General features: G+C 51.3%; 1 protein-coding gene across 5 annotated transcripts in view; it reads right to left on the bottom strand.

Annotated features, from left to right (window-relative positions):
• Positions 1–24413, bottom strand: part of LOC144275874 (tRNA (32-2'-O)-methyltransferase regulator THADA-like) — a 38248-nt gene extending 13835 nt beyond the window's left edge. For 2 of the 5 annotated variants that reach the window (XM_077835466.1, XM_077835470.1), the window contains exons 1-19: positions 24198–24413; positions 21386–21563; positions 18985–19071; positions 18013–18040; positions 16953–17101; positions 16554–16676; positions 15735–15855; positions 15039–15187; positions 13825–13909; positions 13214–13350; positions 12311–12508; positions 10053–10764; positions 8326–8478; positions 6825–6934; positions 6232–6392; positions 5352–5518; positions 4420–4605; positions 3384–3532; positions 806–949 (exon numbers count right to left, since the gene is read on the bottom strand). In XM_077835466.1, the coding sequence (XP_077691592.1) occupies positions 806–949; positions 3384–3532; positions 4420–4605; positions 5352–5518; positions 6232–6392; positions 6825–6934; positions 8326–8478; positions 10053–10764; positions 12311–12508; positions 13214–13350; positions 13825–13909; positions 15039–15187; positions 15735–15855; positions 16554–16676; positions 16953–17101; positions 18013–18040; positions 18985–19071; positions 21386–21563; positions 24198–24322 (3162 nt within the window). In that variant the 5' untranslated portion in view covers positions 24323–24413. The remainder of the gene's footprint in view (positions 1–805; positions 950–3383; positions 3533–4419; positions 4606–5351; positions 5519–6231; positions 6393–6824; positions 6935–8325; positions 8479–10052; positions 10765–12310; positions 12509–13213; positions 13351–13824; positions 13910–15038; positions 15188–15734; positions 15856–16553; positions 16677–16952; positions 17102–18012; positions 18041–18984; positions 19072–21385; positions 21564–24197) is intronic. The other 3 variants (XM_077835468.1, XM_077835467.1, XM_077835469.1) reach the window with 3 other exon arrangements.
• Between the last annotated feature and the right edge of the window lie 65 nt (positions 24414–24478).

The raw sequence follows: 24478 nt of genomic DNA, 5'->3' as shown, positions 1-24478 counted from the left end.
AAGCAGAAGCAGATAAATGTAATGACTTGGTCAAAGCTGCAGAAGTTAAGTGTCAGAGCCAGGATTAGAAATCGTAGTCCTATGCTTAAGCCAAAGCCGCTGGCCTACACGATAGAACATTAACGTGGAGGAATTTTATGGAGCAGAGAAGTGGATTTTGTGGGTGAAGCTAATTACGAACCTCTGCTCGCCACTGTGTGGGTTCAAAGGGGACAGTCGAGCCACTCGCCTGTCTCACATGACACATTATCCCCACTGGGGATACCACCCATTTCAAACAGAATTTTGTGGAAGGCTGAGTGTCGAGGTTTGCTGCATTGTGTGGGTCTAGTCCCTGCACTGCATCATGGGATGTGTAGCCCAGAGGCTGAGTGACAGAGCCCATAGCGCTATCCAAGAAACAGTGACATAACTAGCTGCGTCCACGCAAAGGGATCCAGGTTCACTGCTGGGACACAAGGAAGGTAGGGCAGGAAGAAGAGATGGGATATTGGACGCTGTTCTGTGGTCATTGCCACTGTCCAAAGCAGTAATGACTGGCTCCAAATAGAGCCCTGCTGTGTTCTTGGCCAGGAGTTGGCCCTTGTAAGGGTTACGGGGGAAGGACTGGTGAGGACCCACACTCAGGAGGGAAAACATTTGCTGAGTTATGGGCCAGCTGGAGCTTTGTTTTGCACTGCTGTAAGCCCCACAGTGACATGAGCCCTGGGCCATTCAGAAGGGTGGGAGCGCCCCACCCCCCACTCAGGCCTGAGACGGGACGGAGGGTGTGGTACAGCCTATCCGGGCCGGACGCTGTTCTTACCCAGTGCCGACACTTCAGCAGCACTTCCTGAAACACTCTAGCCGCCATCTTGAACACAGCGAGTGGCAGGAGCGGCTCAGGCCCCGTCGGGGGTACCAGGGGGAGAATCTTCTCCACTAGGCCTCCCAAGAGCAGCCCTATTTCCTGAGGGGGCCAAAGAAACAAAGCAAATTAGGCAACCTCGCTGAATCGACATGGCCTCTCCTTGGCGCTAGTGAGGGATTTGGTGCATTGCTGGTTAAGAGCATCATTATGCTCCAGGGTGCTTTAAAAAGCTGAGAGCACAGGGCGAGCGGCAGACATGCCTCAGCCCGGTTTCTACTTGCACAAACTGAAGAGCCCCCTCGAGCTGTATTTTGCTTTGCCCTCCCCTTACCCCACCCCAGTCAATGCTTCAGTAAGGTGGGGAATTTATACCTATGCAGTCTCCTGCAAGGATCGATCTGAGCCAGGATTGATCCTGCTGCCACTGAAATGGTAAAAACTCCCACTGACTTCAGTGGGAGCAAGATCAGGTCCCTGATTATCCCATCTCCTTGATCACCAATGTTTGCGAGTACCCAGGAATCAAACCAAACCAGAGAGGCAGAGAGCAGCAAGTCTCTATTGTGCAAGGACCCTGCAAGTTCTGGGAGGCATTTTAACGCCAAGGCAAATCAATCAGGTTGTCTTTTATTATTGCTAAAGGGCAATAGCTAAAAATAGTGCTTTGCAGACTAATGTAAGAAGCCCAGGTCCCTGCCCTGAGAAGTTGAGTTAAACAATGTACAGACAAAGGAGGGGGGGATGGCTAGAACAAAACCCTCTGATTTTGTAACGCTGAGGTGTGGCACAAGAAAGCAGGAGAGGACAGGTAACAGAAGGTGCTAACAGAACTGTATGTTCAGGAGGGCCTTGAAGGAGAAGAGCAAGGTGGCTAAGAAACATGGCTCTAATTAACACTCCCTCAAGCTGTTTACAACGGTCCAGGGACAGCTACATCGAATACATCACCGGCCACCGACAGTACCAGGAGGTGTGAGCTGGAACGACATCGTGCATCAACTACGAGAAAGGGACTGAGAGACTTTTTCCATTGGACCATATGAACTGGAACCATAAACTCACTGAACATTAAATCTCCTCAAATGAGGGGGTAAATCCATCCTCATCACTGTATCCACTCATTATATGCCACACCTGAACATAGCCATTATATGAACAACATACCCCCATATCTCAATGTCTGTACTTTGACCCGTTACCCTTTACCCCCAGTCGGGGATATTGCAGATTATGTATTCCTTACGCCATCCAATCCTAAACCAAACTTCGCACCCCTTGATAATCTGTACCTTATTCCCTGAGAACCACAAACTTCTATGCTTCAACTCTGTACCATTTTCTTTTTATTTTAAGATCTTAATAAAATTATTAATTCTTTACTGGTCTGGCAGCCAAGGGTAACGCAGAAAGGTGCAAAACTCTATCCTGCCTTTCCAAACATGCAAGTCAGTGATAGAAATAATTCCCTAGCTGAGCCTGGCACTCAAAACCCTCAGTGAGCAGGGTAGGAATTGGCTGATCCACAGAGTCAAATCATCACTAAGAGCAAAATTCTCCTGTAACAGGGCCTGTACTGCTGTAGCCAAGAGCTTCTGTCCTGCCGTGTGTTTCCTGTGACAATATGACTCAGCAGCAGAGTTATCAGTCGTTTAAGTATCTTCATCTAGGCCTTGATCATCAGAGGTATTTAGGCTCCCACCTTTCAATGAAGTCAATGGGAGTTAGGTGCTCAAACAGAGACTGGATCTGGGCCAGAGATTCTAGAGAATTACACAGACACACCAAACAGACAGCTGGCATGTTGGTACAAAGGCTCCATAGGGCTGTATCTTATTAGCCAACAGCAGGACATGCTTGGAGGAACTGTCCTCATTAAAAAAGCCATCCTATTGCCAGACTATCTAGGGAGGGACCCATTCCCCAGCTGGTGCCTGGGATTAGCAGTACAGGAGCTGAGTCAGGAAGACTCAGGGCGTGGTGCAAAGGGGTGGGGCAGGACCTGAAGCAGCTGGAGCCCATTACGTCCCCAGGAAACCAGTCAACTATTTAAAAGAAGGAGTCAGCAATGCCTTTGAGACAGTAACTACCAGCGAGCCACAGTGAGGAAACAAGGTGAGTCGTATCTGTCCACACCAACCGGGAGTTTGTCTTGGCTTGTGTTTAACCTGGGGGTAAAGGAGTTTAGGCCTGTTCTTTATCTGACAAGGAAATCAGACTGAGGCCAGGGAAATGGGCCCTTTCTGTTTGCCCTGAGTGTGAAAAGGTGGAACTTCAGCACTGGGGCTAGGGCAAGCTGTAAAGGGAATCCTTTTTAAAAAAACCCATCTTAGTTTCCTGGGTTTTCTTTGGCAGAGGACCCAGTTCACCCAGTGCACTTCTCAGCTAGAGTGACGGAGAAGCTGCAGGAGAGGAACATGCATCTTGTGTACTTCCCCTGCTTCCCAAACCAAAGGTGTCCCCTGTCCTGGCTGCCGTCTCTGTCCCAAGCCTCTTGGTGACGGAACTCTACCGGCCGCTCACGGAAGCTCCTTACCTTCACTGAGACCCAGCAGCAGGTCAGGATAAGGTTGTGCTCCTCGGACAGCAGGATGGAGTCCTCCCCATCCTGCTGCTCCAGGCCTTTCCCCAGCATGATAAGGGAGCCAATAGCATTTATCATGTCTGCAAATGAAGGAGCGGCAGCTGCAAAAATACAAGCAGAAAGCAGATTTATTTTAGCCATCGCGTAGGTAACAATGCATGGGGAAGTAAAGCAGAGCCTGCTATGGATATGAAATCCAGAGGAAAGGAGAAGGGAAATGGCTGTACGAAGGTAGATGGTCACCTGAGGTCTTGCTTTAGACTGAGAGAAGGATCAAATCCATGATCTTCTGGGGTGGGTGGGTGTGAAACTTCCATAGTGTGGCAAGTAGCTAAAGAGAGGTTGCGGTGTGAACCCCCTCCCCCCAAAACCATGATCCTGTGGACCCTCCCTACTTTCCCATTGTGACTGTACGACATCCCTGACATAACCGCAGTTGTGTATTCAGGTTGTTGTCTTTAAAGGGCCAAGTTCCTTCTTAAAGTCAATTGAGGTCTCCTTCTGTCCTTTATTTCACTTTTCCCCAACCTCTGGGTCTGCTCTTCTCTCCTCCTGCTCATTCTTCTCTGCCACCTGGGCCCCTTCTCCACTGTCACTTGGTAGCCTTAACCCTTGCTGCCCTAGCCATTCTGTCTGGCTGCCTGACCCCTTCTCTTGCTGGGCACCCTGCCTTGTGTCATCCTTCCCCGGGCATCCCTCCTCTCCTTGGCCACTCCCGGCCCTTTCCTCCTCTTATGGAGCAGCAGCCTCTGTCAGAGGCAGCTAGGTGGAAACAAGAGGAAGCAGGTGGTTCTCACAGACCTCCAGTCAGCTCTTTGGAAAGAACCTGGAGGGCTGCAGAGGCAGCTGGAAATGAGACCACCTGTGCCCAGCCAGCTCTCTGCAATCCACAATTTAAGGCATATGATGGAGGCAGGCGTAGTTGAAAGGGCGTGACACCGTGAGCTGGGCTGGCTATCGGCTTTACACACTGCCAACCCTTCCTCACCTGCCTGGTTGGCGTTGGGCCCCTGCCTACTCTGGAGCACCCCCAGGAGGAAGGTGCTGATGTCTCCCAGCAAGGCCACCAAACGGCTGAGGAGCTCCTGCCAGCTCTTCACGTGCTCTCCCTTCAGCATGGAGACTGCCCCCTCCGGTACCTCCAGCAGGCACCTCCGCAGCGCCGCCATCACTCCTACACAGATAACACTCCAGTTATCACAGGGCCGGACACTTGCATGTTCTCATACAATCCCCTGAACGAGCAGGGTCACTACAGTCAGTGAGAGCTAGAGGCAGCCTGTGGCAAAGAACCACTGTCCCTAGATATCCGCACCGTACTGACAGAAGGCCAGGTACAAAGTCAAGATCCCTTTCCAGGGCCATGGCATTCCAGAAACAGAAGATACATAACTCAGACGGGAGCAGTTTACTAACGTGCGGGACAAGAAGGGAAAGAATACTGTGCTGAGGGGGATCTAAGGCCCAGGAAAAGGTCAACAGCCGCTTGGAAATTTAGCCAGAGCAGCTGCAAAGAGTGCCACAGACAAGTAGCCAACACCTCAGTTCTCCAATCCACAGCAAGCTAGACCCCTTTGTCCCAGCCCATAAGTACATCGCATGTTTCATCTCCAGCGTACTTCTCAAACCGCTGGCCAATCATCCCTAGGCCTCTGGGATGTAGCTAGGGCTGCCCCAAGCCCAGCTGTGGACATGGGCAGAGAGGTGAAGTGACTTGCCCAAGGCCACAGGGAATATCTTTGTCGTATATGGGAGTGGAGTTAGTTGTGCTGTGCTCAGGCCAGTTACTGGCCGCATGATTTGCTGACTCACAGACCTGGTCCATCACATGACACACAGCCATCACGTGAGAGGACTGCAGGGGAGAGAAGGGGCATGGGAACTCGGATGTCTCCTTCCCCCCGATGCCCAGGGACGCACCATGCATGGGGTTAGCGCTCGCTGCCTGCAGCAGGTCTTGGCGAGCCATGGCGTAGTGAGCTTGCAACATGCTGAGAAGATACCGAGCGAAGCACAGGCCTCGGTGTTGCAGAACTGGTGCTGCTTTTCCCTCTGGGAATAGTCTCTTCACGGTGCTGCTGTCTGACCTGGAGGAGGAGGCAGATGCTAACACCACTGACCAACCTCAGAGGAGCTCTCACCTAAACAGCACAGTGACAGTCCTCACTGCTGAGGGCGGGAGGCCTTGTGTCCTAACACTACAAAGCACCATCGCCTTCAAACTTGGTAAGGTGACTTCAGATCACAGGCTGCTGCTGTCTGGCCTCCAGTTCTGCTGAGGTGAATTATAAATAACCCCTCTGACTAGTAAGAAATATTAATATTCTCGCTTCATAGCTCCTTGGTTTTTTTTTTAATCCTACATCCTTAATTCTAAGGCAGATGTCCGTTCTGTTCCAAAAGGACACAGGAGAAATCTATTGGGGCAGGGAGAGCGGGGTCTGCTGAAGTGCTGAGAGAGCAATATCAAGTAGTTCTGTTCCAGGTGGGAAAACACACTTCAGACAATATCTGGCGTGAGGATCTGTCCTCTGAGACCACAGAGGCAGAGGATTACACAAGCGGGTGGATGTTGGTGCCTTGTCAGAGTCTGAGATCAGAGAAACTGGAAAGACATTCGAGTGCTATGTAAGTGGTATCAAACTTCTTGGAATCAGGAGTCAGCTAAGCAAGTCCTGGTGAGCCGTGTGTGTGGCCAGACAGGATTATGTACATACTACCAGTTCTCCTGGTCTCCTTCCCACATGTCCCCTGTCTAAGTCCTTTCTAGAATAAAGGAGAGAGACAAGCCAGTCAGTACTTCTGGAGGATGGTTTTCATCAACACCGCTCCTGCTTCTGCCTCCTGCACTCGGGGGCTGCTCACGGCCTCCTGGGCACGCTCAAACAGAGCCACAGCAATGGGTTCTGGGAAAGCCGGCGGGAAGTAGCGGATGAGCAGCTCTGAGGCCAGCTCTCGGACCTGCCAAGAGAGGAGGGGGTGAAGTGAGGGGAAGGTTAGGTCAGGACACAGGTGAGGAAGCAGAGAGGCTATGGGGAGCAGGACCCTCGGGAATCCAGAGCCACTAGAACCCATTCAGGCCTCTAAGCCTGGAAGCAAAGGGGCACCCGTTGTTACTTGGCTATTCTGCCCTGATGTGGTGGTGGGAGGCTACTGGGTGTTCTGACCGAGCAGAAGAACACTGGCTCCCAGCAGCAGCATGTGCAAGGAAAGCTGGCAGCCAGATCTGGCCCTTTACTGAGGGGGACAGTGTCCCCAACGCCATCCCTGCCCAATCTTGATAGGGTCCCCTGCTTCTGTTCAGTTAAACAGGCCCCTCCTGCGGCTTCTGTTACCAATTCCGGCTGGCCGCAACACAGAGCTGTGGCAATGTTGGGGACGGGGGCTGCTTACCTCATTTGTACTGTCCTGCAAGCAGCTCAGCAGTGCCAACAAGTTGCTTCTAGAGAAAAAGTCCCAGCAGCTCTTCCGCCTGGCCCAGCTCAACAATGCTGCCATGTTCTCTGTGGTGACAGAAAGGCAGGACGGTGAGATGTAGGCAGTAAGTGTGGTCAGGGCTGAATGCAATCGAGAGGGTGGTGGCAAACAGCAGGGAAAACAGGTCTTGCTCATTCATAACGACTCTGGTTTATTTTCTGCTGTCAGTGCTGGGAAAGAAGGGCTTTTTATCCTGTACGGAGTCATGCAGCTACAGCAGCACCCCCAATCTTTGTCCCCAGTCTCAAAGGCTCCCCTGTGCTAGGGAATGAGGGATAGCGGAGTACCCAATGCAGGTTCTGCTGCAACAAGACACTGTCAGTACTGAAAGTATAAGTTAAAGTTAACTGGGCTGGGGGCTGCAAACCAGTTTCTATCAAATGAGCCCTTGGGTGGGTAAAGATTTGATTCCACTGAGTCCTTGTGTCATCTCACACACATGCGAGCTTATCATAGGTAGGGTCCTACCAAATTCACGGCCATGAAATCTGGTCTTTTGTGAGCTTTTATCCTATACTATACAGATTTCACAGGGGAGACCAGTGTTTCTCAAATTGGGGGTCCTGACCCTAAAGGGAGTTGCTGGGGGGGGGTTTGCAAGATTATTTTAGGGGCGTTGTGGCATTGCCACCCTTACTTCTGTGCTGCCGCCTTCAGAGCTGGGCGGTCGGAGAGCGGTGGCTGCTGCTGACTGAGGGCCCAGCTCTGAAGGCAGCAGCCCAGAAGGAAGGGTGGCAAGACCATACCAGGCCATCCTGACTCCTGCGCTGGCTCTGCCTTCAGAGCTGGGTTCTCCGCCAGCAGGCGCCGCTCTCCAGCTCGGAAGGCAGCGCCTCTGTCAGCAGCAGCGCAGAAGTAGGGGTAGCAGTATCGGAAAATTCCCCCCCCCACACACACAATAACTTTGCAACCCCCCCGCCCCACCAACTCCTTTTCGGGTCAGGACCCCAACAATTACAGCACTGTGAAATTTTAGATTTAAATAGCTGAAATCATGGAATTTATGATTTTTAAAATCCTTAGACCGTGAACTTGGGAGGGCCCTAATCATAGGACAGGTCAATGCAGAGTCCCCAACGTTCCTCATATAGTGTCAGAGGTTCCGGATTTTTTTTTTTTTTCTTCCCACCCCACCCCTCCAGGGGCCTAGACTCCCAGCTGCTCATCAGCAGCCCACGGAGTTGAGGGCCAAAGCATGTAGAGGGAGGGAGGTTGTTTGTAAAACGCTGCAGGATATTTTTCTGGATTTGATACCGCCCCCCCCCCCCCCCCAATCACTGCGACCTCACATGGCCTGGAGAGGTCGTTCCATGGGGGCATTTAAATGTGGACACCCTGCTGACGGGGGTCAGAAGCAGACGGGTTGAGGCATCTACTCAGAGCTCATTCTGTTCAGGGGTGGCCTGCTGTTACCCACGTGGAGGCTGTCCCTTCTTCCTGGCGGGGCTCCAGGTGTCGGTGCAGGTCTCCAGCACCGCTGCCAGGAGCAGCAGGGCAGTCTTCTTCCTCTGGTAATTTGACCCTGGGGTCAGAAAGGAAATGCTTAACTGCAGCAGCCACTCCACAAAATCTGCATGGGGGGGAAAAAGCACCTCTGGGTTACTTGTGAGCAATGCACAGAGGGAGGGTGGGGCGAGCCCTTTGGAGCATGAGCGCGCACCGGCTCCAGTCACACTAGACTGACTCTAAGGTGGGAAAGTGCATGGCTACCGAGGGGCTTCCCAGCAGCTAATGGTCAACTGGCACTTCATGACAACGGAAGGACTAGGACTTGGATCCGCCTGCTCCAAAAGCACAGGCCCCCTGCCACTGCGGCGAAAGGCAAAGCTGTCAGCTGTGCCAGCCCTGTGACACACAGCTGGTGGCTTTGATTTCCGTCCCACAGAAAGCACTGACTTATGCATTAGCCAGTTCATCTACTTCAGATTAACTCCAGGGAGGATATTTTTATGTGAAAATCTACTTTTCGCTCTTCACAGTGAGCCTTTGCTCAGCCTGGGTAACGGAAAACCCACTCGTGAGTTTCACGTTTGTTCACACTCTGTTTTGCTATGTTCAGAGAAAGTACCCCCCTTCCCCACCTAGACCACTTGTAAAAAGAAACTTTATTTCTGGACATGCTGACATGTTCAGACACAGCTTGGTTTTGGGCCAGGAATGCCAAAATGTCCTATCGCCCCAGGCTGTTGCAATACGACCAACATCTCTCTCTTACATGGCATTTCTCAAAATGAGTTACACAGGAAGGTCAGTATTGTTCTCCCTATTTTTACAGATGGGGAAATTGAGGCACAAAGCAATCGAGTGACTTGCCCATCAGACCCATGGCAGAACCAAGAATAAAACCGAGGTATCTCAAGTCCCGGGATTAACCCACTAGGCCTCACTGCCTCTCCTCTGTAAGCTTTCCAATTTTTCAGACTCCTGAAATGTGGAGAAGCATCCAGAGTTCATGGTGTTTATCCCAACTGAACCCAAATGCTGGACCCGCTGATGTTGGCCCAGCCTCGTTACCTGTACTGCCAGCCCCAAACATTCTAACATCAGGTGTCAAGCCCCCCCCCAAACTTATGAGTCTTTAACAAAATGATTATAATCCCCCCCCCCCCAATCAATTTATTTGCCATCTGCTTTCTGAGCCTTTATGGGATCACATTTCCCAGCTTTTCCTCACAACCAGGAAGGCTAGAAAAAAACAAATAAAAGCTGAGTCTCACAGTCACATGACTCCAGGAGCTGAGGCTTTAAGAAAAAACACCAAAGATTGTGAAATTCATGATCAAATCACAAGAGTTGGTATTGCTGCATTACATGCCCGCTGGCTGGCTCAGTGGTAGCAGGACTAGAGCTCGGAAGAGAGCAGTCCTGGCAGATAGCTGTGGAATCACAAGGCCTGGGGCCAGAAAACAGAATAAAACTTCCATTAAAGGTCCAAGTTGCCCCACCCCACTGTCCAGGCCCGGTTGCACGACCAACGAGAGCTCCCTACGTGCATCCCCGCTCAAGTGGGCACAAAAGGGTAGTGCTGGGCTTTGTGTGTGAAAAACCTAATCCTGGAGGCCGCTGAGGTGAGAAGAGATGAAAAGTTAAGCAGCGATGGGAGCCCAAAGGCTTGGAGTCAGATGTCGGGAACGGCTCACTCACCTACTGCTTGTGCAAGAGCTCCTTCTGGAGCCGCGTTGGCGGAGCGCTCGGTAGCTTTGCTCGGCATCTTGCTGCGCAGCTGAGAGAGAGCGCTGTCCCTCAGCCTGACCAGAGCCTTCTTCACGGCAGCCTGAAGCAGCTGCCGGAAAGAGGACGAGTCGCAGTTCAGGTTCAGTGGCAAGAACTCCTTCAGTAGACGCACCTCCACCTCTGACAAGGCCTGGTTGGTCCTGGGGCTGCAACATAGGAGACCCAGTGCTGCCAGGCGAATGCTCTCCTCCCTGGAGTGCAAGCACCAGCAGAGCCTTTCCAACGTCTCCCCATCGAGAGGCAAGGCCCCGGTGATGATCTTGCGGCCGCTCAACAGGGCGACCCACGCCCGAAGGTGGGCAGAGTCCCCACCACTGCAGCTCTCAGCAAGCAAAGCGTAAGAGGCGGGGAAGAGCCGCAAAGTCCAGACGAGAAGGTAGTTGGAAGCGTTGCTCTGAAGGAAGGAGATGGGTGAGGTCAAAGCACTGGCCAGGGTGGGCAGCCAGGGCAGTGCCCACTTCTGAGCCAGCTGCTCCTCCGTGGCATGTTCCTCTCCCTTCATCCAGTGCTTGCGCTGCTGTTGCAAAATGGTTTTATACACGTCTGATGCAGCTGGGCACAGGTGGTTAGTGGCAAGGCAGTTCAGAAGGTGCTGGGGAAGATCCTTGTAGGTATCCAGAACCTAGTGTGGAAGTATAACATTGTATAAGTATAAGGTTGTATAAGGGGACATGCTGGATACATTGTATATGAGAGGGCATGCCAAAACATGTTACAAAGTATCTGAGGCACAGTTAGCTTTTGAATGGAGAAGCAATTAAGATAGAGCCAGCACATCTAAGAAGCAGGCATCAGAATGGAAGGTGTGAAGGGCAATTAGTTAACTGGAAGCCGTTAAAGGAGATTGTTAAGGGTGGCAGGTAATTGAAGATACGTGACTGGTCTCAGGGATCTCGAAGGGTGGTGACTAAAATCTTTTTCTTCTTTTGTCTGTAACTTCTCTGTAACTTGTTCTCCAAAAAACCGTATAAATTAAAAGACAAGCCCCACTCGGGGGGCTCACTTCTAAATGTATTAGCAGAGCAGCTTTGCTAATAAAACAGAGTGGTCTGATAAATTGTGAGTCTGAGTCAAACTTTGACACTAGAAAGCCCCAAATAACTTTACAGTCCTTGTTTGCTTTAGGCAGCCCCTGAACTCTCCTAATGCACCAAGGAAACACATGCACAAGCCTTGCTCATCTTATTAGTAGCTAAAACAAAGGCTATATTATGACCGTGGAGGAAGAGCAGCCTTCCCCACCAAGGAGGGGCGGATCCCAACACAGGTGGTAATTTCTGGTCACCTGTGGCACTAAGCAATGCTGAGATACCACAGCGATCAGTGCTTCTGACTAAGGCTGGATTCAAATCAGTGACCCAGTGGTAAAAGGCTACATGTTCCATTCCCAATTTTCCCAAGCCACCTATTGCATTTGCTGTATTGTGTCTGTCCTCTCTCATGAGCTGGCTCTTCTCTGTGCAACAGCTAAAGAGCTAACCTGGGGCTCCTCATTACCAGGTCAGAGAGAGTGGGAACACCCCAACAGCAATACTGGGTTCAAAATAGAAGACCCCCCAGTAACCCAAAGACAATCATAGCAAAATATCGGAAAGTGGAAAGTGTAGAAGATCTTTTATACACACAAAGCATGAAAAAGATAAGCTATTGCCAGCAGGAGAGTGGGGTGGGGGAGGTATTTTTTCATGCTTTGTGTGTATAAAAGATCTTCTACGCTTTCCACAGTATGCATCCGATGAAGTGAGCTGTAGCTCACGAAAGCTTATGCTCAAATAAATTGGTTAGTCTCTAAGGTGCCACAAGTACTCCTTTTCTTTTTGTGAATACAGACTAACACGGCTGTTACTCTGTAACATAGCAAAATATTCTGTCCCCTTCTCTAGTGAGACCACAAGCTCTCTCTGCAGATCCTCAACCCACAGGGTGTACCAATGTGCCCCTCCTTTCTTAAAGCAGTAACCGAGGACTCGCAGACCAGTACAATTTCTGGTGTGTCCGGTTTTCATCTAGCCCTTTGTGGGATGTTTTGGCATCTGCATCACACCCTCCGTTCCTCTCTTAGCTGGGCCGGGCACACACAATACCTGTCCCTCTGTGGGCAGCACTCGTTCATCCCACCCATGCGTTAAGTGTCTTGGACACTGCATGTCCCCACCAGATTTCCTTACTTTTTCTGTGCCCACGTAGGGGAGAATGGCACACAGGGGGAAATATCTGGCTTTGACCTGCCAGGGCATTGCCATAATTCTCTGCAGGAACTGTTCATAGACGGGTCTCTCCAGGTCCTCGAAGTGATGGCACTCCAGGCGGTAGATCTCCAGGAGATGTTGAAAGGAGCTATGTATGAACTCTGACGCCCCTTCCACCTGAACAACCAGAAAAGATACGCAAACTAAGAGATTGTCCATCATGTCTCACTGCCGGAAATGGTTAGAGGGGCTTTATAACCTCCTCCGCCCTCCTTTATCTGTTACTAGGGATTGCCTGTTCTGTGGTAAGTGATAACCAACATTAAGCAGTCCCAGTTTTGCCACCAGCAATGGGGGCAGGGGACACAACACAGCAGCCTGATGGGGCTTGGTAAAATAGGCCCCACGGTCTCCCCGTTAGGGCTCCTTAATGGCATTTGCCAATGGAAAGCTGTCTTTCTGAAACTGATGAGACAGCTTGCTGAGTACGGGACTGCTCAGTGGGAGCATGGCTATTGGAGTCTGGCTCTGCCGAGCTGCGAGGCAGAGGGGCTCTCCTCGCAAAGCGCCAGCACGGACAGAACGTCGCGTCAGCCAGGAGGAAAAGGCCATGCCAATGCGCCCAGCCCTATCATGCAAGATCAGCCATATCTTAGCAATCCTGCCTATGTTACTATGCAGCGTATTCCGCTCCCAGCGAGCGTGAAATGAGCTAGAAGGGCAGAGTGTAGACAGACTAAAATCCGACCAGGCTGTACTGTGCACTTTTCTTCAAGTGAAAGACTGGGAAGAAGAGAAGATTTCTGGATATTTTCTGGCTGCCCTGAAAGAGGGCGTAGCCTGTAGGAGCTACGTGCCCCCCATCCCGGCTGGGTGCCTTACCGGGCTTTCTGCATTGTTCCAGATGAACTGGCTCAGTCTGTGGAGCAGTTCAGAGTTCTCAGCCAGCATGCGGCTCTCCTTGACTTTCCAGATCTCGGGCAGACACTCCAGGATACGTTGCAGCCAGAGGGAAAAAACTGAAAGCACAGAACAGACTAGTACGGAGCTTTTCCAGCAGACAAAACAGCAAAATCTCCCACAGCTCTTCCTAGTTGGAGTGGGCAACCAGCTATTGGGCAAACGCCTGCGTCTCTCAACACCATTTCCCCTGAGATTTCTCTGTTTTAACCTACCTTATGCAGCAGGGGCTCAAGGCAAGATTAAGGCAAGCGGTGTGCGGTACAGCAAGATGCTACTGAGGGGCCCAGGCTGGATTCAATTGGGCTTTAATTTCAGAATTGAGGGAAAGATCACGCTGGGGGTTCCCCCACCCCCTGCAAAGGTGCCCTAGATATCTGCAGGCAGCTGAGTCACGCTTCCCCTTCCCATACAGCATGTCTGAAAGCTACGGGGGTTTGGAGGTTCCTGCTGCAGTGTGGCAGGAGGGTGGCAAACCTTTAAAACCCTCTTGGGGTATAATGGGGCGGGCGGGAGGTGCAGATCTTTATTACCTTGGAAACGGTAGTAATGATAATCCTTCTGCTCTTCGCTCACAGCCCAGACAGCTGGAAACAGCACGTCCAGCAAGAGACAAGCCTGCAGGGCACACACCAGCGTTAAGCAATGAGCTACTACTGTAACACTATTTGTGGTGTTGGGCTTTCCTTGCTGATTGATAGGAGAGATTACTAGGCACCAGAACTTCAAAGAGGCCCTACTAGGGCATAATTAAGGCTCAGATTTTGTCATGGATATTTTTAGTAAAAGTCACGGACGGGTCTCGGGCAATAAAGAAAAAAGTCATGGAAGCCCGTGACCCGTCCCTGACTTTTCCTAAAAATATCCATGACAAAATGGGAAGGGGCTGGGCAGCTGTGGGGTGGTGGGGAGCTGCAGGGGTCCCCTTGCCCCCTCCGGCAGCTGGGGAGCTGTGGGGATCTCAAGCGAGGAAGCTGCCAACAGCAGAGCTAGGCTGAGCCGCTGCAGCAATGGGCACGATGTAAATACGCTGAGTCAGACAGCCTTTAGCAGCGCAGTCTCTACTGAAATCCATGGAGGTTTCCCCACATGCCCCCTAGCGGGGCTCTTGGACTCCTCCAGCAAAACTCTTTGCCATGACACCAAGGAACACCAGTCTGTTCACCTGCAGTTTTACTCTTTGGCTCTTGAGCCACTGAACTTTGCCTTCTTACAGCTGATATGGCAGCAGCGGGTTGACTAACTACATAGACTGTTCCCCCTCCAACCAGCTAAGGCCCTGGCCACAGCAGGTGAACCAGCAACGGTCATGGTGCTGCTAACAGACTTCTAGCGTTCTTCTGCTCTTGATGACCACCTGTGGTGCGTTCATGCCTATATCCGCTACCGAAGGGGTTATTCACAGCACAGCTTGACTTCCAAGATTGTCCCGGGGAAACAGATCTATCCATACTGATCAGGGAAACAAAGACCTCCTGGCAACGACGACATTTAAACACAGCGCCTGGCGCAAGTGTAAGGCCTTTGCCAACTGCTGGGGCAGTTTGAGCCAAGTAAATGGAACGGGCTTGCTCAGCAATGAATTAGCACTCTCCCCCTCCCCAGTATCTAAAGTCACCCCAAATACTTGCTGAGCCAACACTCGGCAACAGGTGAAGGCTTTTCTAAACCCTTCACCCAAAACCCAGTCTGTTTGTCCTCTGCATTCCCCAAACAGAACGCTCGTTCTAACTTAGAGCTCTCCTACCTGGGGTGGGAAATTGTCCAGCCGGCAGCTCAGGATCTCCTTCTTGCAGCAAGTTAATAAACCCCTCGTAAGCACCAGTCTCTCTAAGCCATCTGAACACAGGACAGACGTCTCCACCTTCAGTTCCCCAAATCTCAGATCTCCTGGCTCTAGGAGAAAATCACCAAGTTAGGACAGAGCAAAGACTTATTCAGACACGGACTTTCAAACTGCAAATCAGCCTTATGTTTCTCAGGTTAACTTTAGTCCTTCACACCCATTAGTATTAATCGTAGCATGGGGGGCCAGAGCCAGGCAGAGCATGGGCAGACAGCTCAGAAATATGGCCCCTGCAACACAGGGCCTTCCCTGAGCAGACTCTCCCAGTCCTGCTCAACTGTGTGGCGGAGCCTGCCAAACTCAGTGTACGCTGCCTGCTCCAGCGTGGGAGGGGCTCAATCTGCAGAAATCAACGGTCCAGGCCCATAACCTACTGTGCCACCTTTCCTCATGGACTGAGAGCCCCATATCTAGGCTTTGCTGGAGACTTCCTCCCATTCCTTCACCTAGGAAGGCAGAGCAGGCCTCTAGGGAACTGAGATCTGTTCCTAGTTCAGCCACTGACTCTGTCCGCTTGGGCAAGTCGCTTCCCCACCTTTGGAAAGCACCGTGAGATCAAGCGCTAACAAGGATCGTTACTAAAGATCACGCACGCACCTTGGTCGACTAGCTGGAAAAGGGTCAGCACGGCTCTGGCCCCTCTCTCTGGCTCAGCAGCAGTGTTCACCAGCATGCTCACGGCAGTGCCGGCCAGCAGGCGGGCGTCCTTGTTAGCTGTCTGAAGTCACCAAGGAAAAGGAAACTCACATTTTTAAAAAGCTTGTCTTTACAAAGTCCTTTAAACACCACTTACTGCTCTCCCTGCAAACAAAAGGCATTTATAAAGCCACGGGGGGGCGTGCTGCACTTTTGCAGCACATAGGGTGGACTGGATCCCTCTCATCACAACTCCCCCCCGCTCTGCTGCGTTCACACTTACGCTGCAGTGTACACGCTGAAACACGTATGTCACATGTACATGTGAATGTCTCCAGCTGTATGGGGTGGAGCCACCCATTACCAGCAGCTGTCACCTAGCATGGCACTATCACTGCATTCTACCATGGCTTCACTTTAGTGCAGTTGTTGTTCCCCCTCCACGGGAGCTGTGGATACTCAGCACCTCTCCGTATCAGGCAACTTTTGTGTAGGTGCCTATATTTGAAAACATTGGCCTTGTGTTTTCTGCCTCAGTTTCCCCAAGGAAACCATAAAGTGGAGCTAATAAAAACTTGCCTCCCTGGTAGGAGTCCTAAGAGGTGAAATTAGATAACGTTTGGAAAGTGCTTTGAACATTATCCTTATTTTTCTAACAGGGAACAACTTCTCCTCTCGGATCCAGGCTGGCCTGGCTTCACGTGGGCTCAAGCTCTCTGCAGCAGCTTAGCTGCTGTCTCATCTGTGCCACAGTTGGGCAGCTGCCCGGACTATAATCACCTGCCCCATGACGACTTGCAGCAGAGATCCCAAAATGCTCTGCAGGATTCCACTGTTCTCGGCTTCGCTCCACACCAGAGGCGACACTTCCTTTGGCATCGCCTGGAAAAGTTGCAGGCAGGTCTGTGGAAGTAAAAGGGCAAAGCGCAACCCTCTGTCACCTGCTAGATCTTTTTCTTAACAGTTCGACAATGCGCCTCCCCCAACATAGAGGGGAACTTTTTTCTTCCAACCCCTAAGTCCTGCTGTCTTACAGGGGGGAAGATGCCAAATTCCAATGAATGTTTGGGTTTTTTAACCCCTTCAATTCATGCCTCTCTTCCCCTAATGCTAGTGGGAGTTACAGCATGTTACAGGCATCCAGAGGAGACTATAACCCCCAAGCAATGTGGATCTTACCTTGACTGTGATGTAGCTCCACTCCTCGCTCCTTGCCGTTGGGTCTTGCAGCACCAAATTCAACGTGGCAGCTACACGCAGCAGCAGTGGGGCTAGGCTGAGTCTCCAGTGGTGTCGGCCTAGGCTGCTGTCCTCTATGAACATGCAAACTGTGGACAGGGGAGAGAGAGGCGCACAGGGCATCGGATGCCAGGCACTGCAGCCCGAGATGCTGGGTTAAACACCTCAGAAGGTGGCCAGCAGCATCTATGTGCACCCTGCAGCGAGTTATGATCAAACAAACTGATCCAGACACCCATGCTTTTATGCAGGGCTGGGGAATCCCCTTCTCCCTGCCAGCTGGTTTGGGTCCCAAGCTTTGAGGCCGTACATTTGAGTTGAATCCCTCCCTGCAGGGGTGACTATCCCTGCTAACTCTCATGCGTGGAGATTCAGAGATGACTCTTCCCCTGCTGGTATTGTTAACTCATGAAAAGAGACAGGGAAAGGCCAAAGCAAATGAAGGCTCTAATCTCTCTATTCTTGGATGGTTATCTGGAGCTGGTGATTCCTAGTACTTATACCACTTTTCATCGTCAACTGTGTGTTAGTTAATTCATTCCCCCCACCCTGGGGAGGGAGGTGAGTATAATTCTCCCTATTTTATGTGTGGGGAAACTGAGGCATGGAAGTGCCGTGACTTTCAGAAGGCTGCACAGAGTGCATGTCTTCATGCCCAGATCTTGCTGGGGATTTGCCCAGAAAAGCTCAGCCCACAGACAGCACCGGGCTTTTGGGCCCACATCTGTTGCCACTGATCTCAGTGGGAGAAGGCCAGGACATCGGTGACACTTCTGCTCATCTCATTCCCCAGTCAGACTGAGTAGCAGACAAGAGAGTCAGGGACTTGTCTGAGGCTGGCACCATGAATCGGTAGCTCAGCTCATGATGAGCGTCAGGATGGTCTGAACTCAGTTTCTTATTAATCACAGAGGCCTCCGTCGTGCATATTTGCATGCACGTGGTTCTGCGGGTTAGTGTCACAGCTTTCAAAGGGGCAGGGGGAGTCTTTGAGACTGACCTGTCTGGAGGTCTCCCGGAGACAGCACCTGCAGGGAGAAGGAAGCGCAGGAACGTTTAACACTCATGGAGAGACAGCTGGTGCAGAATTGCAGCTCGAGGGACGCAGTGTGTGCTAGGAGAGGTCTGAGGGGCAATTAGAACCTGAGTTCCCGAGCAAAGCATCTGCCAGCTGAGCTTAGAATCAAGCCTTCCTCCCAAACCACGGCATGCAGTTTTCCCCCACCCAGGGCAGCCCAGCAAGATCAGCAGGGCAGGGCTGAGACCCTCCGTTTGTCTCCAGGGTCCCAGGCCAGTGCGGCTGGGTGTTCTGCAGGAGTAGAGCTGACATACTCACCCCTAAGGGAACAAACTAACACACTTCAGCCAACTCCCTGAACTGTGACAGACTCTCTGCTTTCTCCCCCCACACTGACTATTGTCTGTAAACAGCTTCCTCCTTTTGAATCCACCTCTTCTTCCTGCCAAGTTCTCTTTGGGGTGGTACAAAGCACAAAGACTTGCCATGTTTCAGTTCACTACATAGGGGGGCCACCAACCCAGCACTGGGCTGAAACGCTGTCAGCCGGAAGACCAGGAGGCTGAATGTACAGAAGCCTGTTTTTATTTACACACAAAGATCTCGTGAACCCGCAACGCTGGGACAGGGAACAAAAAGAACCTCCAGGCCAGGTAACGGGGAATGTCCTAACACTGTCTCATTGTACAGGGGTAGATGTGAGCTTTGAAATACTATGGGAGTAAATACAAGGGTGTTAAGCAGCCTGAACTGGGCCTTTCCTGCCACATCGCCATCCCCGGATCCAATGCTGCCCTGTGCACTAAGGCCCCAATCCTGCAATGCTTGCTCAGACCCTCTAACGTCAACAGGACTCTGCACAGGCCTAGGGGTCCAAGCTGATGGATCCTGATGTGGGATCAGGGCCTCCCTTTGTCTTCTGTGCTGCTCTAAAGAGAACTGAGTTCCTCTCACCTGTTTGTACTCGGTCAGGCTGCTCATTAACTTATTCACTTCCTCAGCAACCAGGGATTCTTTACTTTCTGACAACTTCGTAACAATCTGGGGGGGGAAGGAAACCTCGAATGATCCAGGTGTTCCAGGATTGTGTACAAATACCCAGACCAATATGCGTCTGTCTACACTGCAGTTGGCAGAGAGCCTCCCAGCCTAGGTAGACGGACTCACGCTAGCTCAGCTGGCGTGAGCATGCTAAAAATAGCAGTGAGGATGTTGTGGCTCTGGCGGCCGTTTGGGTTCTCCAGGCCACCGAACGCCCTGGACCTGAGACCAGGTGGCTATCCCGAGTGTCCAGCAGAGCCACAACATCCACCCTGATGTTTTTAGTGACCTAGCTAGTGCAAGTCTGTGAACTGGGCTGGCTCCCAGCTGCAGTGTAGACATACTCTGTGCGCTCGCAATTGGGTCGATAATATGCTATTGAACCCAGACTTAGGATTTAGACACATCATAAACAGACCTTTGCCAAAGAGACCAGTGTGACCTCTTGAGTAAATGATGCGTGAATAAAACCAGCTGTGAAAGACTAAAAATGCACAACAAGAAAAGGTAGGGATTTCAGGAAAAGAATCCATTTGATAAATGCGTTTATGTTGTCAAGCACTGTGCCAGATATGGAAAGTTAAAGCTAAAAGTCTGTCCAATGTCAGCAGGCTTTTTGTTAAATAGCTAAAATCAGCTTTAGTGTTTATTTTCAGTCAAGGGCACAAGTTACAACATTTGGCTCCAGCTCTAAACTTCCCCAGAGCTCAGGAGCACTGGGCTCTGGGATTTTAGTTCAGGCCCCTCCTTGGGCTTGTCTATACAGCCCTGCAGTTTGGACTATGGATAGTCACATTGCAGGGCACACTCCGAAGTCTTTCAAAGAGGACTATGTTAATGCGAACTAGGTACCTTTTAGTCTGTGTCCGCAGCATCCATAGGGGGCAGTTACAGCATCGCGCTTCGATGCGCACTGTAATTTGCCTCTCCAGACTACAGGGCCATGTAGCCATAACCTCTGTTCTGCCTTTTATTATATGTATTTTATTCTTTCATAATGAAAGAGCTGAAGAAGAGCTCTGTGTAGCTCAAAAGCTTTCTCTTTCACCATCAGAAGTGGGTCCAGTAAAAGATATTACTTCTCCCACCTTGTCTCTATAATGAAAGAGAGACCGGACAGAACAGTGATTTCCGCACTTGCTGGCTCTCCTCCTTATGTTTAGCTGCTAAACTCACAGATTTTGTAAGCCAGAAATGCATCACAATGGTTATCTAGTCTAAGCTCTTACGTAACACAGGTCAGAGAATTTCACCCAGTAATCAAGGCACTGAGCCCCAATCACCTGTGGTTAAATTACATTACTAAGTTAAAAACAAATGAAATACTTTCCCTAATATTCATTTTCCACATAGCAATGGCTGTAGGAGTTGCCACAGAATGTTCTTTGATTGCAAATGAAAGGCGGGGTAGTCTGCACAGTGGTGAATGGGAAGATGGGGTGGCCTGGGCAGTTGTGAATGGGAAGAGGGTGTCCATGAGCCAATGGGATCTATGTTGCTAGAGCCCTGATACAAAAGTCAAGTGTAGGTAGCTAAGCAAAGGGACAAGCCTCTGTTTTTATTCTTGGTTTTCCCAGAGGGAAGGCACAAGCTGTAACCTTTATTCCCAGGGAAACTCAGTTAAGATTCAACATCTAGTTTGCAGTAAGGTTCTTCGTGTAGACTGAGGCACAAGATCACCCCATAAGTGAATGGCCCAGGCAGGTACCAGTCTCAGTTCCGCGTGGCAGGAGCCCAGCCGTCTAATTCCTAGCTCTGACTTGCTGTGGGACCTTGGGTAAGTCACTTACCGTTGCTATAGTTCCGTTTCCTCATCTGTAAAATGGGGATCATAACACCTGTCTACCTAATGCTCTTGTGAGCATCCCTGACTATACAGATACGTCTATACTCCAGTTAAAAATCCAGGGCTATCCCATGACAGCTGACTCTGGCTCAGGGGCTTAGGCTAAGGGGCTGTTTAATTGTGGTGTACACATTTGGGCTAGAGTCCAGGCTCTAGGATCCTGCAAGGTAGGAGAGTCCCAGAGCTCAGGCTACAGCCTAAGCCTCAACTTCTACACTGCAATTCAACAGCCCCGCAGCCCAGCCTGAGTCAGCTGGCATGGGCTAGCCCCGGGGTGTCTAACTGCAGTGTAGCCACACCTGCCGAGTCACCGAGAACAGGTGCTGTAGAGGCCCTGCGTTTATTATTTTGCAGACGCCCCTGCAAACAAGGGAAGTGACCGCTGTAGAGCAAACTGTGGCATAACTTTGCAGCCTGACCCCCTACCCACCCAGATGAATGGAGCAGCCACTGTCTAACATGATTTACCTGCTCGAGTTTATGGAAGGAGCTGGAACTGCTGGTCGTCTCCATCTGGAAAGCAAGCACGCAGCGCACTAGGGGAAGCATGTCAGCATCCTCTAGCTCCCGTAATCCCTTGCTCATCTCCTGAAAGAGCAGAAGTGCCTCCTCCAGATTTTTATCTTTACACCTCTTCACAGAACCCCTGGCAAAATGAAACCCAGGATTGTCATGTCAATGCTGACTTGCTCCAAACACCTCCAGCTGAGAGAGGGGAAGAGTTCTGACTGCAGTTATGGTCAGTATGGTCATGGAGCGGGACAGGGAAAACTACAGTGTTTTATATGCCTGGCTTTTGCTTAGCACCCACCCCAATAGTATGTATAGCGCGCATGTTTAAATTACGTTTATTCATTTAAATGCATTGGTCTAGATTTTCATAAGTGACTAGTGCTTTATAGGTTCTTTACTTGTTTCCTCACCAAAACCATCTGATGTTCCACCATTTGCTTTAAAAGATGCTAACACGTATACAGAGGCTGGGGCCAAGGTTGGTAAAAATAAAATAATTCTGCAAAATCTCTAGATAAGAAACAGAAGAGGAGAGGTAGAATAAGATCAGACTGGCCCTGTGTCATTGGGCCCAAATACAGTGCTGGGAAATGATCAGGGCCCAATATCACTGAATAGAAGAGAATCAGTTAAATTTCATTCTGCTTTATAGCACCAGTCTTGTAAAGCAAAAAATCAACCAAAGCCCCCCATATAACCACAGATATAAATATATAAACCAAGCCACATCTCCAGCGTGAACACAGCAAGGAACCCCATCAGGGGAAGAGGAGAATGACTCTCCTCATAAAGGATCCCCTTATCCTGGGCTTGGATCCACAGACATGTACATATAGCAAGGCTGATTTTGGCAGGAATCTGTGGACCCACTTGCAGGATGGGAGTCTACATTAGAAACAGATCAATATCTCAAGTATCAGGGGGTGGCCGTGTTCGTCTGTATCCACAAAAACAACAAGGAGTCCGGTGGCACCTTAAAGACTAACAGATTTATTTGGGCAAATCTGAAGAAGTGGATTTTTTACCCACGAAAGCTTATGCCCAAATAAATCAGGTAGTCTTTAAGGTGCCACCGGACTCCTTGTTGTTTTTGCAGATCAATATCTGAACCAGAATAAGGTGCAACAGTGGAAATGAGTAGTTGCAGGCTGAAAACTAGCATCGTTTTGTTTTGCATAAGGCGCTGGCTATAGCCCAAACACAGGACTTTAGCGGGGTGCTGCTGGCTCGCTCTCACTTTCCAGTCAGACTCAGGGATAACAATGCTTAGTTGGAGGTGGGAGAGAGGGAAAGTGAAAGAGGAATAAAACTGATTGAGTTACCCTCCTTCCCTACAGAACTAGTTTAGCCAAGACATCCACATGTCCCCTTTAGTTGCCTGCACACTGATTATCCTTTTACTTGTTTTCAGTCCTTGCATTTCTGTCATTTCCAACTCTCTCTCTCTCTCAGCTGTCACACAGCGGGTTAGTGCATGTAGTTTTTATACCTCTGAAGAGCTGGCCTGAGTAGAGGTCTGATTAAAACAGCAAGTGAAATGATTTTGGTTTCAGACTAACTACTGACTGACTTCACATCACACACTCAGGGACAGGAAGTCTGTGCAGTGAGGAGACAAGGGGGCTGCGGGTCAAAATGAGAGGCTGTGGCACGGCAAGTCAGTACAGGGGTCTGCTGGCAGTCGTGGTGAGAAGGGGCCAGGACTGGAAACGCCGGGGATGCTGAGGCTCAGGACTGAAACGCAGCGGCAGAGAGTCCGGAATAGCCCGTGCTGTAGCTCAGAAGAGAAGTGAACTTTGTACTAAGCCTTGCACAACACCCACCTGCACTGCTCAGCTCTAGCCAGGCCCTCGCTTTCAGGAACGCACGTATTTAACCCACATTTACCCAGCAACTAAAACAAGGAGAAGTGTTGAACTGGCAGCTCCTCGAGGCAGGGACTGTTTTTCTGTTCTGTGTTTGTACAGCGCCTAGCAAAAGTGGGGTTCAGGGCCCTGCCTAGACTATCTAGACAGGACAGTAATACAAACAATTAATCCTGAAGAATGGTTACAGAACAAACACTTTTGATCCTTAAAGGGAAGTTACATTTGGCCCCGGAGTTAAACCTGCTAGAAACTTTCCCACCATGCAAACAATCCACAGAAATCAGTTTTTCTCAAGGAGACAGACGCCCGCTCCCTGTGCAGCCCCAACCGCGGGGGCAATGCAACCTGACAGAGCGACTCTAAACCCAAGTGAGACCCATTCCCGGTCCCCGCGGCCATCAAAGGGGACAACGAGCTGGATGTCAAGGCGGGCTCGCCCACGTTGCTGTGCTAGCAAAGCAGGTAACACCCCAGCTTCTTACCACAGTTTCAATGGAGTGTCTCTTTACGCGGCCGTGAACCAGTCACCTGGGGCCAAACTGTCACAGGCCAGTGCCAGGCGATAGGAGAGACCCTCCCCCGCCACCCCCTTCGCTGTGCAACCTGGGCAGAAGCCCGAGCGCTGGGGGGCACGGAAGGAAGCGGGCAGGGCGCCCGGGCGCGGAGCGGGGCAGAGCCCTGGCGCCAGGGACCGCCGGCAAGGGGCGCACGCCCCGTCCCGGCTTCTGCCCCCGGCCCCCTGCCTGGAGCGCCAGCACGCTGCGGGGGAGATGCTCTGCAATGGACCCCCCACGGCAGAAGGGGGCTAACCACCCCCCCCCGGGTCCCGGTCCCCCCCCCCCAGGAGCGGGCCCCCTGCAGCCGGGGCGGGGGGCCCGGAGCGGGCGCCCGCCACTCACCCTGCGAACTGCTCCAGCTTCTCCAGGAAGGCGAGCACGGCCCGGCTCAGGTCCTGCAGCGGCTCGCTCCGCCCGAGCCCCTGGTAGAAGGCGAGGCAGGCCTGGGCCTCCTGCGCCGCGCCCATGGCTCGCGGAGCGGCCCGGCCCGGGCGGCGGGGGAGCGAGCCGGGCTGCCCCGGGGGATCTAGCGCCGCACGTGGGGCTTGGCAGCTCCGGGCCGGGGGCGCGCTCAGGGGCGGCGGCCACCATAGAGTCGGGCGGAGACTGGGGCTCTGCCGCCG

The sequence above is a fragment of the Eretmochelys imbricata genome, chromosome 15 (genome assembly GCF_965152235.1).
Source record: "Eretmochelys imbricata isolate rEreImb1 chromosome 15, rEreImb1.hap1, whole genome shotgun sequence".
Classification (NCBI taxonomy): Eukaryota; Metazoa; Chordata; order Testudines; family Cheloniidae; genus Eretmochelys; species Eretmochelys imbricata.
This window is presented reverse-complemented; position numbering and strand designations above follow the sequence as displayed.